This window comes from Ciona intestinalis, chromosome 2 (assembly GCF_000224145.3).
Source record: "Ciona intestinalis chromosome 2, KH, whole genome shotgun sequence".
Classification (NCBI taxonomy): domain Eukaryota; kingdom Metazoa; phylum Chordata; class Ascidiacea; order Phlebobranchia; family Cionidae; genus Ciona; species Ciona intestinalis.
The window spans coordinates 1,728,497-1,748,336 of NC_020167.2; the positions used below are offsets into that span (position 1 = coordinate 1,728,497).

The 19,840-nt window shown below is 33.2% G+C and overlaps 2 protein-coding genes across 2 annotated transcripts in view; both read left to right on the forward strand.

Annotated features, from left to right (window-relative positions):
* The first annotated feature begins 883 nt into the window (after window positions 1-883).
* On the forward strand, window positions 884-1,959 carry LOC100176341 (retinitis pigmentosa 9 protein homolog). Its single transcript, XM_026840621.1, has one exon. It carries the CDS (start codon window positions 994-996, stop codon window positions 1,681-1,683), a length of 690 nt encoding a protein of 229 aa, XP_026696422.1. The 5' UTR covers window positions 884-993; the 3' UTR covers window positions 1,684-1,959.
* The window catches only part of LOC100186556 (nuclear pore membrane glycoprotein 210), a 30,727-nt gene continuing 12,843 nt past the window's right edge, over window positions 1,957-19,840 (forward strand). The window contains exons 1-27 of the mRNA XM_026840615.1: window positions 1,957-2,192; window positions 2,573-2,735; window positions 3,205-3,316; window positions 3,390-3,465; window positions 3,760-3,890; window positions 4,167-4,349; window positions 4,778-4,978; window positions 5,183-5,331; window positions 5,608-5,703; window positions 6,367-6,514; window positions 6,870-7,145; window positions 7,374-7,621; window positions 7,867-8,011; window positions 8,284-8,422; window positions 8,905-8,992; window positions 9,279-9,459; window positions 10,034-10,148; window positions 10,549-10,750; window positions 11,464-11,574; window positions 11,922-12,077; window positions 12,720-12,845; window positions 13,376-13,438; window positions 13,690-13,872; window positions 14,466-14,681; window positions 15,036-15,188; window positions 15,804-15,936; window positions 16,527-16,603. Of these exons, the coding sequence (XP_026696416.1) occupies window positions 2,047-2,192; window positions 2,573-2,735; window positions 3,205-3,316; window positions 3,390-3,465; window positions 3,760-3,890; window positions 4,167-4,349; window positions 4,778-4,978; window positions 5,183-5,331; window positions 5,608-5,703; window positions 6,367-6,514; window positions 6,870-7,145; window positions 7,374-7,621; window positions 7,867-8,011; window positions 8,284-8,422; window positions 8,905-8,992; window positions 9,279-9,459; window positions 10,034-10,148; window positions 10,549-10,750; window positions 11,464-11,574; window positions 11,922-12,077; window positions 12,720-12,845; window positions 13,376-13,438; window positions 13,690-13,872; window positions 14,466-14,681; window positions 15,036-15,188; window positions 15,804-15,936; window positions 16,527-16,603 (4,017 nt within the window). The 5' untranslated portion in view covers window positions 1,957-2,046. The remainder of the gene's footprint in view (window positions 2,193-2,572; window positions 2,736-3,204; window positions 3,317-3,389; window positions 3,466-3,759; window positions 3,891-4,166; window positions 4,350-4,777; window positions 4,979-5,182; window positions 5,332-5,607; window positions 5,704-6,366; window positions 6,515-6,869; window positions 7,146-7,373; window positions 7,622-7,866; window positions 8,012-8,283; window positions 8,423-8,904; window positions 8,993-9,278; window positions 9,460-10,033; window positions 10,149-10,548; window positions 10,751-11,463; window positions 11,575-11,921; window positions 12,078-12,719; window positions 12,846-13,375; window positions 13,439-13,689; window positions 13,873-14,465; window positions 14,682-15,035; window positions 15,189-15,803; window positions 15,937-16,526; window positions 16,604-19,840) is intronic.

The following is a 19,840-nucleotide window of genomic DNA, read 5'->3' on the forward strand; positions in this document are numbered from 1 at the left end:
GTCCAAATTCAATGTTCGGTACAAATGTATCACGATACTGAAGTTGTACAATGCGTATTTTTAACCTAATTTTTTTACTATTATTCTATAGGGAAACGTGCCTATTCATTAGTGCCCTCTCTCTTGTTGATAAAAATTTCGGCGCCAACTGAGATAAGTTTGTTAAAATTCATGACGTCAGGACATCACCGAATATTGCTGCTGTACACTGTTGTTTATGAATGATTTGTTGCAGTTTTAGTTTAACCGACGCGTATAGGATTAGGAACGCTATTTTATAAAAAAAGTAACAGGTTGCTATAAAACGACAAAAAAAGGATCAGAAAACGGTGTTTGTATATGTTGAAGACGAAAAAATCTCGTTTAAGGAAATGTGTTGAAATCATGATTCTTGTACCATAGTTTAAAAAATACGACATTTATATTAAACTATGTTTATACGCCCATGAGCTGCACTTGGATTGGTTATATAGCTATAGCTGAATGTGACTTACTTTATCCTCGCGTGGCCGGTAAACGACGGTCGTTATATAACACGGGTGTTAATACACCTCATGTCAGCAGTCAGCTTACGAGTTATTACCATGTATGTTACTTCGTGGGTGAATATTTTTTGTTTTAGGATTTTTTTATATATTATATAATTGATAATTTGGACCACCCATTAGTGACCACTTGGTTGAAGCAATTACCGACTACCGTTAAATGTCTTGCCAAAGGACACATACGCCCACAATGGTAGCAGCGACGAGCCTTGAACCCATTACTTCTGGGTTACAGGCAGGCTCGCCAACCACTTTGCCACCGCGCCGGACGATCTCACCTTATTAAGATAATTTACGTCTTTCATGATGTTTATCTAGTCACCTGCTGCCTTGTATTAGTGTGTTTTAGTGTTACATTAATTTTTAATTAATGTTAGGTACAACAACATAAGTATCATTGATGGTTTTTAGTTAATTGTTAGTGCTTGGCCAGTAAATCCCTTTAATTATGGATAAACCGGGATCAAAAATGGATGAAGCAATTATAAATAGAATGAAACATTTTGAGACGTTTTATGAGCAAGCTCCTCCAGGAATGGTGAAGGAGAGAGAAGAAGCTCCCGAAGAATGTATTCCTGACACAGATGGTAATCGTGAGGCGCGTGAGTTTTTAGCTAATGCTCCGAAAAAGGGATTATGGATGCCGCTGGGAAAAGAAGTAAAAGTAATGCAGTGTTGGAGGTGCAAGAACTATGGTCACAGGACTGGGGATAGGGAGTGCCCATTGTTTCAGTCTGGAAATGCTGAAATTGAAAAGTTTCGAGCCGCTCATGAAGATCCAATGCATGGGATGTTGGATAACAAAGCGAAGGCCGAGCAGGAAAACAAACTTCGCTTCTTGCAACAGATGCTGGAAGGATCAACCTCTGATGAAGATTCTTCTTCCAAAGAAGAAAGCCCTAAGAGGAAAAAGAAGAAGACGAAAAAGAAAAAAGAAAAATGGGTTGAAAAAGAGACTTTAGACAAATCATCTTCGAGTAAAAAAAAGAAAAAAAAAGACAAAGAGAAAATCTCGTCAAATAAACATAAGCGAAATGCAGATAAAAGTTCATCGGATGATGAATGTAGAAACAAAAATCATAAATCTAAAAAACATAAAAGTGATAAAACACACAAGAAAAAGCACAAAGCAAAATAAAAATACTTTGCTGTATTGTTACTGTTTGTACAGTGTATGCAATGATATTATTAGATAACGAATTATTTTATTATCAATTTCTCGATTTACCCAAACCAAAACATAAAAAAAGTGAATTGATTTTTGTTTGGTTTTGAAGTGCTATTAGGATCTTGTACACGAAGCTGATCTATATATAGTATTAAGTTACTATCTACAAACCAGGTATAAGAATCATTTCAATGAACTGTTTTGCCTTTCTGTCATTTTAAATATTTTTATATATTTATTGCAAAGGTATTTCTTAGTTAGGTGTGCAAATATTTCAAAGTAGGTTAGCCTGTGTAGTTTAGGTTTGAAAAACTACCAAGGAGAATAAACAAGATGAGGAATTTCTGTCTACCTGTATTAGTTGTGTGTTTCATTATTCATACAACAAGTGGGTTTATTGTTTCCAAACTACTATTACCATACTATGACAAAATTCAAGTCAACTACACAATTAACGCAGAGGAAGGCTGTTACAAATGGTAAGAAGAGTTTAATGAAGTGACTTTTTAAATGCTTGTGAACCTTTTGTTATTTTGATTCTTAAACTTTCTAAGTTTCTGTTGATATAAACCATGTTTACTGAGCATAACTTATTTATCCATAGCAGGGCAATCTTATAACATGGGTGTCCTGTTTCATGATTACTTAAGCAAGTTAAACTGATCTTGTTAATATTGAGATACTGTCAGCACTCTCAGAAAAAGAAATCTTTTATACATTTAAACAATTTCATCGTTCAAGTCGTTCTCAAAGAAAAAATTCTCTAGATATAATATATGTATAATTCTGTTCATTATATTGCATATCATATTTATGTCAAATATTTGATTTGCCTTTCTAACTGGTACATTACTCAAAGGAAATCTTTGAACACTGGTGTTGCATCAGTCAAAGCACAAATTGATGATAATGAGATGGATGAATGTTCGAAATCTGCTGTGGTGTATGTAGAGAGCCGTGCTGCAACTCGTAAAACAACGTTACTTCTTGCTGAAAGTAAACTTTCCCATGCAGTTTTACAGGTTAAAAAAATCACTATTTGTCTCTGTATTTCCAAAAATCAGTATTTGTCTTTTTATTTTTTTTATTTTCAAAATACATCGCATTCAGTGTTATGCAGTTCAACCTTCTACAGGTTAGAAAATCATCACTATTTGTGACCACACTGGGGAGTTGCAATGTTGTAATGTGTGGTCATCAGAAAGTCTTTTATTTTGTTTTATTTATGATTGAATGGTTTTAATGACCTATACAGAGTGTAAATCACTTCTTTATTTCCAAATTATACCCCATTAGGTTTCAAACAGTGTTAGTGATCCCATAATAGCTAAAACTAGTAAATAGTGTGCATATACCTAAAAACGTTGTAATTTTAACTTAAATTGAGTTTAAACTAGTTTGTAATATTAATGTCTTATCAAGATTTGAATTTGTTTATTTTAAAAAGCACTATCCAAAAAAATATATAATTTGACTTTTTAATAATTTCAGTGTGACATCATAATCGACCGGATTCATTCCGTTGACATCGTGTCTCGAACTCGTGAACTTTATTTGGATGATCCTCCAGAAACTCTTAAGATACGAGCTTTGGATGATGAAGGTATTATGTCTGTTATTCTTATAATTAAATGAGTTGAGTCATTATGATGTGCTGTGTGCCTGTGTTTATGCAGGAAACACATTCAGTACGACAGCTGGCCTGACATTTGACTGGAATTTGCTCCAAGATGCATCAGATGAACATGAAGGGTAAGCATTGTAAAACTAACTTTCAAATTCATGATAAAGTTTTGGAATGCCCATTTTAAGGTGGATAGAATTGCTGTAATACGACTTTATGTATTTTTTTGCTCATTGATTGGTAGTTGAGACAATTTAGTGCTAATGTGCCATGCACTTTTTTTATAGCTTTTTAGTTTAAAAGCTGTAAAACCATATGTTGCATTATGAACCATAAAACAAACCCAACTTTTTTTTTCAACTTTTGGACTAATAAATCGGTGAAAAAGTTTTAAAAAATCATTTAAATGTTTTTACTTGCAGCGAGAAATCTGCTGTTCCAGCTCATTCAATTTTAAACATTCAACGCTTCACGGACACAATGTATAGCGCTGAACCCTATGTTGAACAATTAGAACAAGATGGAAAACAATCGGACACCATCCTTTTATCTGGTTTGTTGCTCAAATTTAAGAGTAAAAAGAGTGATATATTTTTTGCAAATAAAAAGTTTTAACTAATACAATTGTCTTTTTTTTTACTTTTTACATTATTTATGCTTTTAATTTTTTTACAATTTAAATTTTACTGAAAAAAATGATAATTTTAGAAATTCGGAATTGCACTTTAATTTTTTTAGCTGTATAGAAAAATACAGTTCAAAATAATTGTACTATAGTCTATATTCTATAAGTATACTTAGACCAAGATGTATTTTTGTTGATTTTCAGGTCGACAAACCGGCACTGCATTTGTGACTGCTCAGCTTACAACAGCGGTCGAAACGCAGTCAGCTAAAATACGATTGACTGTCCGTGATAAAGTTTTGCTTAACCCTAGTGGTGACGTGTGGTTGCCACGACATTCCTACCTTCGATACAAGGTGGAGCAATGGAGGAATGGTCACCCTACAGGTACGTTGGGATTTTTTTATCTAAGCTCTAGCTAAGTTGTAACAAGCCTGTGTGTGAATTAGCATGAATCATCTGTTTTGTATAATAACGGTTTGTCGCCATGAAAATTAGAATTGTAAACTTTGCATTTCGAATTAAGATTTTTATATGCATTAGCTTAGGGGATTGAACTGAAAGGGCATGTCTAATGTGTTTTTCATGCATGACTTTTTTCTCTACATTAAAATATAAAAGTACTGTACTCTGTCTGTACTAAGTATTCTGTAAGTTTTAGTGCACCAGCTTAAACTTTTGGTATTAAAACATAATAGGCTATTCAGTTGCACTGATTCTGTCAATGAAAGTTAGCAAGTTCACCTTTGCAAAGAGTTTATTTTTTTCCCCATACAAGTCACTTTAAAAACATTTCTTTCTTATATTTTTTACAGAAGTGGAGATACCGCATCAACAATATTTCCTTCAACTTGACAAACAACCATTGAAACAAATATTAGAACTTGATGAAGCTACATCAGTTGTGACAGCTCTACAGGTTGGAAGTGGCAAGCTTATGCTGATGGATAGGAATTTAAAGCAACATGCCGTCCAAGCCTTCAGTGATATTTTTGTTACAGAGCCTGCCTATTTAAGTAAGTTATTCAAATTATCATGTTGTTAAAAATTTGCCTAAAATTCAATGGCACCTAATTGCTACAAAAATCATACTTTTTACATTATGTGGCAATACCTTTCGGATGGTATTTTCATTTCATATTTTAACTTTTCAATGGAAAATTCCTTGATTTTCCCCAAATTGATGCTATGACCTTGTATTAAAAAAAAAATGTTTATAGAATTTTCGATTCAACCGCATGAGAGATGGGTGTTGGAAACAAAACTTGAATATTACATCACAATCCATATGTTTGACACTGACAACCACCGAATGTGGGTGGCTGATAATGCAAGGATAGATACTCAAATTGACCCCGAGTATTTTAAGGTAAGACATTTAGCTTTGGAATTGTTTAAAAAATACTTTGACTGGAGGGTGTGGCTATTGAAAGTAAGATATAGGGTACTTTGGGGTAAGATGGATCATGGATAAATACCGTTATTATCCCATTTTTCCAAGTCATAAATTTGACAATTAACAAGACCCTTGTCGAGTCATAAAATCTTTATATCATAATTACATAATAACCAATCAAATTTCATTGTTGTTAAAATCTTTTGTGCAAATATTGAAAAAAAATAAATTTAAATATGATTTTCTAAGATAATTGAATCAAGTGTGAATGGTTCATGGCATCACGTGCAAGCAATCAAACAAGGAAGTGTCAACTTGTTTGCAAACTTTACAGGAACCAGCAAGGTATTTCATTATATTATGCTTTTCTGTGGTAATTCCAACTAATCTTTCAATCTCTTTTAAATTTAATCCTCAAAAATAATCAACAATCAAGTTAACCTATTGTTTTATGTTTTGTGGCGTTCATGAAGTTTGTTTCATATTAATCCCAAAAAAACGTTTGTTAAGTATTGAAAAATAAAGATAACAGGGTTTAACAGTGGTTCCCAACCGGTGCCGAAAAAAATTAAAAACTTAAAGAAACATTTTGTTTTAGTTAACATAGTTGGCCCACTTTACTTAACTGTGTTATTTTATGTTGCCACTGCCAGCATTATTGATGCTGCAAAACATATATATATGCCTTCACCTTGTTATGTGGGGCGCCTTGAAAGGTTGGGTACCACTGGCCGAAACAGTTAAAGTTGATGAGATTTTAGTATAGCTTTATTATCCATACATATACTTGAGTTTCTGTTTGTTGCAGCATTTTCGAAGTGAACAACATGGTTTAAATCAAATAGAAACTGTTTTAAATAAAGTTGAAATCAATTTATGTGATTCTATTAAATTTAAAAAAAATGCCTTTTTTATACATAATCAACAAATTTACATTTTCAAGTAAATATTTTATTGGTAATTGACTAATTAGTTAATCGCTTTAATCGCTTTGTTTCAATCAAACAGAATGATGAGTTAATAACAATTGATTCAGTAGTTGATGCAACGCAATTTGTTGAAATTTATGACCCGATTCGTGTTGCCCCTCCTCTTGTTGTGTTTCCATGGCAACAGCAACCAGTTTCGTATAAATATCAACTCACAGCTGCAGGAGGTAATTCTACTCCTGATTAATTTTTTTGTGCCGCGTCACCGCATCGCAATCGACACGTTTTATTTCCACCATTTTTTATCCTTGTGTGCTTGTTGCCGCACTTCAACTTTCTGTATGATTTTTGCTTTGATATGGCTTAATTTATACGGCCCATTAGTTGGGTTGGAGAAATGTCTGTTCAGTGTCTTGCCCAAGGACACATCGCCGATCAGTATAAATATCGCCGCCTACCAACTGAGCCATGGTGCTGGACAGCCTAATTGATTTACTATCTAAGACTGTTTTGTATTTTATAAAGTGGTTATGGTAGCATGTATGAGTCCAATGCATGTTTCATCCATATGTTACAACACAGGTAGTGGCAATTACTCGTGGTCTGTGGTGGACAGTACATTGGTCATCATTTCAAACACGGGTGTTGTCATGTTGAAAGTGAACGAGCGAGCTCCAGAATATCGTATTGGGAGCTCCCTCGTTCGGGCAACTGACATTCGAAATCCCGCTCACTGGGGGGAAGCAGAGGTCATGGTACTTCCTGTTGTAAAAATCGAATTTGCTAAATCTCGTCGTGAAGCGCAACTTGAAACATTTCTTGATCTTTACATTGTTCTTTATGCAATGGTAGATAAAAGTAAGTAAACTGCATGTTGTTTGAGTGTATATTATCATATTTAAGGTTTAACATGCAATAAGGCTGTAAAGTTGGCCAAATTAAAACAATGTTTTCCCAATAAATTATAATATAACTTACAACTTAAAATGCTCATTCATTATAGCTGTACTGTCTTGCATTTGATAACACCTCATCTACATAGTGTGTTTGATTTACTGGCTGTTATATTTTGTTTCAATTTCCTAGGTTTAGTTCCAGTCGTTGATTGTCGGAACACTGGTATTACATGGAGGGTGCATGACTCAGCAATTTTCGAGGAGGACGAAAACCAGGATCTGTCGACTCACAATTCGACAGCGTGCATGGGAAAGAGGTTCCGAGCAGTTGGGGAAGGCCACACGATGGCAACAGTGAGCTACAAACAAGTGGGGGCTGATGGAAAGTCTTTATTACTTGAACATTCTGTCACTATAGCTGCCTTCCCTCCTCTAAAAGTAAGAGACAAGTTTAATATGAATTTTAAATTTGAGTTTTCAAGTTAAATATGAGTTTTTTTTTCTTAAATTGCCATACCATACATTGTGTGTGTTTATTGCGTAATTTAATTTTGTACATATACGGCTCTTATGTTTTTGGTGATAGAAAACTACTTAAAATATAACTAACAGGCCCCAACTCCACAAAATCAAACCAATAAAACCAATATTACATAAAATGCAAAAGCATCATGTTTTTTCAGGCAATAGACCCTCCTATCTTAGCAGTGCTTTCACTTGATTCATCAAAAACACTGCGGTTTTCTGGTGGTCCAAACAGATGGTCACACTGGCATGCTGGTTACGAAAGGCTGGTTCAGATAGGAGACTCAAATTTGCTTGAATTGTGTAAGTTTTTTTAAAAAAACAGCACTGTTTGATACTAGATATTTCATGTTGGATGAAGTTTTTAGAATAGCCTAAAATATATGCCTTTTTGGTCATTTTTTTCACAGAAAAAACAACAACTTAAATAAAAAACTAACAAAAAAATATTACCAGTTCAAAAAAAATATTAACAAAAAAGTTTTAAATTTTTGCAATTTAGTGGCTTTAAAAGTTGGATATAGGTAAACTTATATGCATAATTTTGTCTGAAATGACGACAATATGTTTCACAGCTCCAGTAATATCATCACACCATGAGCACCACGTTGCAACCAGATGTTTAGAACTTGGTGAAACCAATGTACAACTTGTGGTTGGTAACCAACCATGTGATACTAACCCACAACCAGTACAATCAACCATCTCTGTCAGGTAGGAATAATTTAAACACAAACTCAGTCTCAGAGAAACTATCATAGCAAAAATTATTTTTGCAAATGAGCATTTTTTAATTTTTTTTATTTTTTATAATGATTATTTGTTTTACATTTTTTCTGTCAGGTATGAATGGTAATTTGAACTTAAACTTAGCCTTTACCAAAAAATTATGCCAGACAAATTATCTGTGCAAAAATGTGTATATATAAATAAACAAAAATATAATATATAATTTTTTTTTACCCAAGCATTTTTCAAATTTTTTAAATTTTTTTGACTAATTATTTTTTTAAAACATTTTTTCTTAAAGACGAATGGTCTCTGACGCGTTAATGATAACTTGCAATCCTGTATGGTCTATCATCATATGATTGCATTTTAGGCAATTTCCTTTTTCTAAAGCATAAAAAACTTCTGTCTACCATATAAATACTTTTACAAGACAGCAACACTAAATAACTTTCAACCATTTACAGAATATCATGTAGTGTTCCATCTCGTGTTGAAGTTGACGTGACACAACTTCTTCCATCTTGTCCGTTGCGCAACACGCACTCGGTGCAGGTGAGATGACAATACCAAATTTGATTACAAAATTCTGTTTTAAAACTAAATTCAGCTAAAAGTCTGCTACACAACTATGCCTTGAGTTCTGTAGTCAATATCTCATCATAGACCTCACCCACAAGTACAGAATGGCCAATTTTGAAAGTCCACTTAATTTTTTTTCTTTCATTAATAAAAAATGTGCATTTTTTAGTAAATTTAAAGAAAAACTGGCAAAGTGGATCTAAGAATTCTGCACAATTTAAACAGAATTACCCAACTCAATGACATATTTATATTTTAGTCAGTTGGCTTAGTGAATCAGCCACTTCATATAAACGTGACCGCATTCGATTCAAACGGGATTTTATTCGATAATTTCACCTCCATATATTTGGACTGGACATCAGAATCTGATGCAACATTCAGTCATTTCACCTCTCATTTCATTCCCATGGATGCAACACAACAGAAGAAACACATTGGTATGTACTGTAGTAATAGTTGAAAGATGTGATGTTAATGGTGTCTATTATTTTAGTAATGGTATCTATTATTCTAGTGCTTCTTAATCTTTTTTTGAAACTGTAATGTGAAGCACAAATTATTAATCCAGATTCGACAACCCGTTTTTAAAACACGTCACATAACTATTAACTTTTAGACAGTGAAATATTTTAACAAAACCAATAGCCATGCACATGGGTACATATAAAAATATCATTTATATATCTTTACACACATGATACGTGTATGGTAAATAAGAGTTAGGGGGGGAGTGGCCAACAATTCAAGGCTATATTGATTATGGTCTGTAGTTCTGTTGGTTAAGCGTTATATTTTTATTTTTGAATTCCAAGCTTACATGTTCCAAGCAATTTTAAAGTCATAAATTTGAAAGGTTAGTTGTTGTTACATTGCATGCACCAGTAGCACTACAGCATGAAACGCATAAATTTTAGATTGGTCAGTGACTCAGAGCCAGTCAATGGCATTTACCATGCTTGTTTAGGTGAATGTGAAGGTTGCTTTACATTAGTCATAAATAATACATTACAGTGAACCAAGCTGTGATACTCGGTGCTGAGGTCGGTGAGCTTACCATCAATGTTGTATTACCACGCTATATTGAATATACTGATCCAAAGATATGTAGAAAGTATGAATGCACTAGGTGAGTGGAAATGTTTTGGTTCATACCAAAAAGCTCGCTGTGTAACAAATAAAAATATTTCTCTTAAAAAACTTAATTTTTTTATTAAATGGCCGTTTAAAGTGTTTATTTCTGAAAGTATCTGTACAGCATTACTCAGTAAACAATACTACTATTATTGTGTGCCTAGCTTTAATTGCAGGACCTGCTTTTATAAATTTTGACACCTATGATGTGTATTATATTGCCGCATTTTATAATTTACAAGTGTGATTTACGAAACTTATTCATTTCTAATTAGAAATTGGAGCATATGAGAAATTAGAGCATTTATGTATCTTGAAATCTTAGTGTATAAAGATAACTAAACCAGTTCAAAAATTTTTCCGGTTAATATTTTTTATTATTTTTTTAAATTCAGATTAGAACCAGCTGTTTCTGGTTCAGTTTCCATTCTGGCTGTTACCATGCCAACCATTTCACCAACCACCCTGGTTTTATACAACCAACATAACTACACAGGAAAAATCAAAATTTCTGGTGGATCTGGTTATTTCACGCAACTTGTTAAACAAAGTGTTGAAGCTATTTCTATCACAGAGGTTTACTCAAATTCAATAACAGTAAGTATTTACTTAACTTTGCTTAACAGATTTGAATATAATGGTTAAACTGCTGAATTGGTAAGTTGTAACCAAAGGGTAGCAGGTTCTCTACCATTGTACCCACATATTTTGGGTAGGTCGGTAATTGCTTTAACTCCCTCAAAAAATTCTCATAAAAAAATAAGATACAAACAAAACAGCAGAACTGTAATAAAAAAAAACAAATATATAACAACTTTATGAAAAAAGTATAGTTAAAATATACACTGCATACATAGTTCGAACTGCCTCTGAGAAAGTTCACCACCACAAAGCCTCATAAAATTGTTAATTCATATGAAGTTGAGTAAACGTTTATTTCAGGGATAATATGAATAGAATTAATTATAAAGTATTTATATAAAAATATGTTTCTTCGATTGCCTTAACAGTATCGGAGATTTGATGAACATTATATGTTAATAGAAGCAGAACTCAATACGCATTTGTAAATATTTTTTTTCAAGCAAGGGAATTGTAATAGACAACGCAACATATTTTTGTGTATGTGTTTTCTTCATGTGTGTTTTGTCTTCACGCAACAAGGCATTTATTACAACAAACCTGGTTTAATGCGCCCCTTATAAAAGGCAACATTATTTACAATTTAATTTTAAAAGTCGATATTTAGACTTCATTACACATCATAATATTTCATGTATTGGTTTCTTGCCTATTATTTTTATCTCTAGGTGGCACCAAAGAGAGCAGGCAAAGCTGAGGTTCACTTAACCGACTTGTGCCTTAATGTTGTGACGACAACTGACGTTGTATCAACTGAAGTTGGGCTGCTTAAACTTAAGGTTGGTCATGTCAACTTGGGTGTTTATTTAAAAAAAGATTTTTTTTGCACAATGTTTTGTATATAATGCTGCCAGCATGGTAGGAAAGTTCATACTTGTACAAAAGACAGAATTTTGGAAAACTATTGGTCAGTTACTGGTTGGTTTAATTTGAATAACATACTTAAACTATATATTTATCGAAAAAGGTTACATTCTTCCCAATCTATTCTGTAAGGATAAGAACCTTAGATATAGTTGACCCATTGCATACTTGATACAAATGAAACCACCTTATAAGGACCACGTGTCATTTTTTCATTTGCCCAGAAATAAACAGATGACAGAATTTTTTCCACACCATGCAGGCAGCTTCTAAGATGGAGGTTGGAAGTTCCTTAGAAGCCGTGGTGGAAATACTTGATCGAGATGGTCACGCCATTCCCATACGATTCCTATCATACACTGATCTTAAACTTACCACCAATCCACCGGATATTGTATTCGCTGATAAAGTTCATGTGGTTAGTTTAATAATACATATTATATACATAAATATTCAGTGGTGTAGCCAGAAAAAAATAAAGAGGGGGGGGGGGGGTTTTATTCAAAAAATTTTCCAAGACCCCCTAAATCCCCCTGGCTGCGTCACTGTATATATATTACTTTTGTTCTTTATTTTTTATCTTTTTGGTTACGGTAATAAATCTTGCATTGGGTTACAAAATGCGAAAAAAAAATTAAAAATGATTAAAACTTTGTATGCTTGACCATATTTAGATATATTGATGTTGAAACAACTCTTAAGTTGCCAAAATCTTAATATTAATTGTTTTGTTTTGTCGCTACAACCTGTCTTTTTGTTTATTTTTAAACCTTGGCCACCGTAATCGAAGAGACAAAAAAGTTCTTAGTCTTACTATATTATTATTATTTTAAAGTGTTTTGTGTCATTTTTGTGGTTAATGTGTCACACACATAAAGCAGCTGGTGTAAACATACCTACAAAAAACATTAAAATTTCCTGGAAAATTATTAAAAAATATATTAATATATTTATACCTATTTTGAAAAAGATAATGGAATTAATTCAATGCCAATATCACTGTAATCACATTAACACTATTCATACGCGCACACTGATTGGAGTCTTAATGTTTCCACAGACCCAAAGAACATCCTCACTAGTAGTGAGCGATATAACTGCACACAATATTGGTGTCACAACTTTAACTGCAGTTGCAACAATTAAAGGTGGAAAAAGTATTGTTAGTAATACTCTTCAAGTTGTGGTAAGTATTAATTCAATTTTAGTTATTTTATAACCATGCACCTGTATGGGTTGTATCTGTGAACTAGCAAACACAAAAAGTTACATTTGTGGTAGCTCCTGGTTCGTAAGCGGTCATGAGGTGTAAAAAAATAATTACCCCGTGTTATAACGACTGCTGTTGTTCCGCCATGTAAAGATAATTAAGTTACATTTATTAATTATAAATATCTAAATATTCCTATGTCAGTTTAAAGCCAGTAGCATGACACTTAAACTAAAATGTTACCGTGTATTGTGAGATCCAATATTTTGTTGCCATTCAATCGTCTACTTTCAATTATTAGGCTACTATTAAACTGTGTTCGTTTGTTATACTCGCGCTGTAATATGAAACATAAAGGTAACTTAGTCATAGTGCAGAGTCAAATTTCCAACCTTATAAACCATTTAATAAAAACAAATGGCATATAGAATATACATCAAGTCTTAATGTAACAGTCCATACATTTGTTGATCAATATACATTCCAAAACATTTCTTCCAATCTAGGTTTTCCCACCACTAGAGTTGGTACCATCCATGCTAACCCTTGTTCCCAAAGCATCATATCAGGTGTGACATATTTCATATATAGTAGGGTGGGGGAAGATGGGACCCCTTTTTGTCTTATTTTCGACTTCATGGACTGTTGTTAATTATTTAAAAATGATCGGAATATTTGAATTTATGTGCTAAAGGTGTTCCATCTTACTATATCTTTTGTATTACGGTTATTGTTATTAGTTTTAAATAATCTGTTAAACATATTGCGTTTAGACACTAAATTTTAATAATAAGTTTGTGATAAAATTTTATTTTTTAAGCTCACCACACGAGGGGGCCCTCGATCTGACTTCACAATTGAATTCTCCGTCTTGCGTTCGTCGCCAAGTGATGTAACCGTGGCAACCATCAGCCAATCAGGGGTGGTTTATGCAGAGAATGTTGGTTCAGTATCAATTGTAGCTCAAGCTGTCATTCATGATGGTGCCGTGTTTAAATGCAAGGTTTGTGGATGATGTTACCTTTGTTTTAGGATTGTTGATTTTTGTGAGTGATGACTGATAAGTTAACAGTGAAGTGTCAATGTAATTCATATAAGGATAGGATCTATTCCGTTTGAATAAAAAACTAAAGATGCTATTCAGGCGAAATATATGTCTCGTTTATTAAGCAGTTGGTTAGACTTTTATCTTTTTACTTGGTTACGTTTTCGTAGCATCTCATCCTTACTGTATTTCTTTACAAGAGAATCGCTTAACTCTATGAACCAGATCAGTGTCAGATTGGCCAAATTTATTACAATGTATTTACTATTCAAAAACGTCATGAAATAGGAAGAAAATTGTTGCACACAGCCACACGCAGTTATGGTGTTTGATAATTTGTGTCTATGCATACTACTAATGTACAGTGTAATTTAACTTTTATGGTCCGAACGCATTTTAATTTGTTACCCAGCATTATGGCTAGCAGCGAAAATTAACAATTTTTTTCTTTCTATTTGTAGGCAATCTCTAATTTAAATATATATATATCATATAAAATAAATATTTCTTTTGTAAAGTCTACATTTTTTCTAAGATTTCCATGTTTATAGGCACCAGCAAAAGTCAAGGTTGTGACGCTAACAGGGTTTCGAATTATCGCCCCTATTACCCAGTTTCGGGTAGGTAAGCAAATTCCTCTACATGTGGAAGGTATCACCAGTGATGCAAGAAATCCGCTCAGTTTTGGCAGCTGCATACCTGGTTTACAGTTTACATGGAACAATGGAAACACTGTTGTCACCAGCTTACACACCGTACATGCAAAGGTATTTTGTTGGATGTTTGCTATTGTCATAGTTTCTCATTATATTTTGCCATGTTATAAACATGCTGTCTATTCTTTTGTATAAGTTGTTTTTAACTAAAACAGGTACAGACTGTAGTTTTACTAACAGTAATAAATAGGGCAGAGTTGGCCCATTCTTTTCCATGGTGGAGGTCACGCGACATGACATGCCATGGGTCCTAGAATTTACGCCAGAATTGGCTCATTACCTGTTATACTATAGTTGATGTTCCCACTCCCAAACTAAAGTAAAAAATAATTGTAGACCTATATAATTTAAAAAAAATTTTTTTTTTTAAATGATAATTCTAAAATTGTTGGTTTTTATGCAAAGAGTGGAGTTGAGACAGGAAGTGACATGAGCTTCACAATGTTGGCTGAAGGTATATCATCTGGTCATAGCACCATAAGTGTGAAAGTGACCTCTAATGACCCCTCTTATAAACAAATGAGTGAAGAAATGATTACAGCTGAAATATCATTGACAGTAAGTATTTGGATTTTAATATTTTTGTTGTATAGTAGGGTGGGGGAAAATGGGGACACTTTTTCAATATTTTTTCTCGGCCCATTTGGTTATAAACAAAGAAAATCAAAAATAATTATAAAGCTGTACCCTCACTACTTCCATAGACATTGTTAATTGTTTAAAACACAATCTGGATATGAATATTATGTGCTTAAACTGTCCCGTTTTCCATTTTAAATTTAAATTTAAGTATTTTAAATTTAAATATTTTCTGACATAATACAGGTGTTTAAAAGTTTGCAGGTAAGTTATATGGAAAAAAAACACTATTTTAAATTTATTTTCAAAATTTGTTCAATTGTGTTTGCATGGTTAACTACTGTAATCAAAAATTTAAATTATAATTTATTTATTTTCCAAAAATATTCCTTATTTAACATTATCCGATTTTTTATAGTTTTAATTTCACCCTTTAAAATTTTCGTCAAATAATATTTTTGAAACATTAAATTAAGTTACACTTAAAAAAAAATTCTATCTCTTTGGTCCATCATTACCAAGACTTTGTTTGTAACCTAATTAGAAGCAATTGGTATATTACAAGCTTGCTGATGAAGTTATTTTATTTTTAAGGTCTTTGCTCCATTGTTTGTTATGAAACCCAACAACAGATGGAGCAGCGAACATAACTTGCTCATGACACCCTCAAGTGACCACCAAATTCTCTCGAATCGCGATGGCGTTGCGCAATCCATTGTTTACCAAGGTTTGTGGTGTTTCATATTTTCAATTTTGTTTTAAATTTTTAAATATATAAATTTATATTGAAACTTTATAAGTGCATTGTAATTAAAGGTTACCAGGTTCAAATCTCGATTCTGCTACCAAATCGACATACCTTAAGGCACACAAAAAATAGTTTTATGCAGGTTGGGGAAGGACGGGACACCTTTAGCACATATTATCCGAATATCCTGATCGTGTTTTTAACAATTAACAACGGTCTATGGGAGTCGAAAGGATACGCTTTTATAATTCTTTGAATGTTCTATGTTTACTACTAAACGGGACGGGAAAATAGAATAAAAAGCTGTCCCATATTCCCCCACCCTACTATACTAATGTGGGCATAAGGTGTATAAAACTACCTTATACATGGTGTACAACAGGACAACAATGGTATATTTTATTCCTTAGTTGTCAGTTTTGTCACACTATATGACTATAAATAACATTATTGGTATTTAGTATTTTAAAGAAGATTTTGTCAGAAATTTAAACCAAAACGTTTCAAGAAAATTTCGCATTTAAAATCAAAAAAATAATTATCTATAAAATTATTCACTTTTCCTCCAGTGTTGACCGCAGTTGAAAACGATGACCAACCTGATGATTGTATTCAAGTTTCTGATAAAGGTTTGGTCACCACTGGTTTGAATCAGTGTGAATCCTCTATTCAAGTTACTTCAATGGAAAGATTTGGAATCAACCAAACATTGACCATTCATGTCATGGTATGTACAAACTAGTTGTGATTAAAAGGGGAACTGATGCAAACTGAGCTAAACTTTACAAAACAATATTTCGATTTAAAAAATTTCTAAAAAAAAGATCAAGAATAAAAAGTGTTATCATTTTGTGGATCACCTTACAGTTTCCAAATCTAAATGAAGAATTGATTTTTATCATAATGGTTATTGGGGGTAATGGGCCAATTCTAGGGCTGTGGAAAAGTTAACGGTTAACCGAACCTATTCGGTTAACCGCTAACGAAAAGTTCAAGTCGTTAACCGAACTATGACGTCATAGGGCATAAACGTATATCAATATCTGTCTTATTTACACGAAAGACACGTGTTCGTGTTGGTTGATTGTTGTTTTGCAATAAGACAGAGTGCGCAAGGACGCTGTTGCTTTGATCGTGCCCTACAACGGCGATTACGCCATCAATCTTGATTGTTAATACCGCAGACTAACTAGTTTTGCAACATTATATTGGTGTAATACACAACTTAAATGTTTTCCTCAGCCAAGAAGCGTGTTTATTACGAAATAGTAGGCATTCACACGTGGATTCATTGCATCATAATAGCGATTGTTTGACCTGGCAATTGATTACGACAAAATAGCAATTCACACGTTAATAACTGAGTCATAATTGCAATTCACACGTTTATTATTTAGACGGCAGGTGTTTTAAAACAGGTTTGAATATGAATAAGAAAGCATTACTTTTAAGAACGTTTGCCCGTGTATTGCCAGCATAGTCCATACGTACGTCGTAAAGTTGCCTTTAAATTCGCGAAAGAAAAGCGATAAACAAGATGCTTTTATTAGGATTACACTTGTATCGGTTAACCGGTTAAAACTGAACGGTTAACGGTTAAACAAAAATAGGGAAAATCCACAGCCCTAGCCAATTCTAACCAAAATCCCAAAGTCCCAAAGCGTGTCACTTCATAGGACTGTAGAATGTATATTACTTTATCCTCGCCCTGCTGGAAAACGCCAGTCGTTATAACACTGGTGTTCTGTTTTTCATGTGTGGCTTATAATCTGGAGTCTGGACAACCTTATAGTGACCACTGGGGACCAATTGCCGTTAAGTGTCTTGCCCAATGCCACATGTGTACACAATGGTAGCAGCGACGAGCCTTGAACCCATTACCTCTGGGTTAGAGACATGCGTGCTAACCAATTAGCCACGTCGCCAGCTAAATTAATAACTCTGTTACAGGTGCGACCAGTAGCTTACATCATTGCTCGTTCGACCACAAAATTTCGGTCACATGACAATGACATCATCACCTCGTTCCCCCTCTCGTCAACTCTAAGCTTCACGGTCGACCAGTTTGATGACACGGGGGAATTATTCGATGCGTCGAGTCATGATGTCGTCATCACACAAAATAGGTGAAATAGTCACAAAAATTGGTTTTGGTTATTTTTAGTGTTGGACCGTGTCTGTTGTGGTGCAAAATAAACGCATTAATGATGGTAGATGCTAAAATTTTAGCACATTTCTTTAACTAAGTCCAGTTTTATTAAATTTAAAAGTTTTGGTTCCAAATAACACACTCATGTAATTAAAAATAGACTGCACAACCTGTTTCAATGTTAAGAAACATAGACTTACGTCATGCAATGTGTTTGTTATGGAATAGAAATATGATAACCAAAAGTATCGTGGGGTGAACTGGGAAACCTTTAACACATAATATCTAAATATCCTGATCATGTTTTAAACAATTACCAACGGTCTATGGAAGTTGTTAGGATACAACTTTGTAATTCTTTGAATGTTCTTTGTTTACTACCAAATGAGACAAGAAAATATCTTTAAAAGGTGTCCCATCTTCCCCAACCTACCATATATAAAACATCATTTTAAGTTTTTTTTATCCAACCAGACACGACTTGTTGGAAATTGAACCGGGACCCGGAGACCGTCAATTCACGGCTCGTGTTCATTAGAGGGCACCACATACTCTCTGTGTCACGTTATGTGACTTCGAAAACAAACGCTGTTTATTATTTCCCCATCCAAGTGTCGCATGCCATCCAACCAACACAACCAACACTTATGGTTGGAGTACGGTGCGTTTAACTTATTTTTAATTACATTATTTTTTTATTTTTGTTACAATTTTTAGCTTGTTTTGCAGAAACTTATTCTTAAGCATATGTTAACTGCTGTTGCAGCCCAGTTTCTGAAACTATTTTTTTGGCGATTTTCGCTTAACCTTTAAATTGATTCAGTTTTTACAAAAAATAGTTAAGTGCTTCGTATTCCACTTGTTTGTGTGTGTTGCACATGTTTGTGTAGTTTGTGAAGCACACGACCAATTAAATAGCTACCAAATTTTGGGTTAGAATCCAGGTGTTAACGAGCATATAATTGATGTGCTAATTAGCATATTAATCCATATTAAATGTTATAAATTGAATATATAGAAACACATACCTAATTTAAATGAATAAATAAGCTGTAGTTTGTTTGCCATTTTTGTTAACATTTAATTTTTAGTTAAAATTATTTTTTTAGTTAAAATAATTTTTTTATTAAAATTATTTTTATCATTGTTCATAGACAATGCTTCACAAGTGACATCATAAACACTGACTCAAGTAACGGAGAATGGAATTCAACTAACTCACGCACACTCCTAGTGGACAAAAAGTCCGGAGCAGCAGTAGCAATCTCTACAACTGCCACAGAAATCATATATACAGCTGATACGTTTTCATCTCGTGTGCCTGTGAGTTGAAAGTAAAGTTTAGGTTTAAATTTTGTGATGGGACAAGCAGGATTACTTTGTCATTGCAATGGTTTCTTTACTATTAAATCAAGAATTATTATAGAAAAGTATTACCTTTAATAAATTTATTTTTAATTTTTCTCTTATGATAGTGAAAATCAAATTAAATAAAATAAAACAAAAAATAAAAGGAAATTAGCAACTAATTGACCATTGTTGTATAGTTATAGATTGGCTTTTGACACCAGAATGTTAAGCTGCATGAAAAATGTTATTTCACTACTAAGTTTAAACAATAAAACATTGACCAACAAGTACTCTATTTTTAGGCAGCTTAACTCCAAATACCCAATGTATAGATACCTGTATATATATATATGTACATAAACCTCTACCAGTTGTGTTATGTTC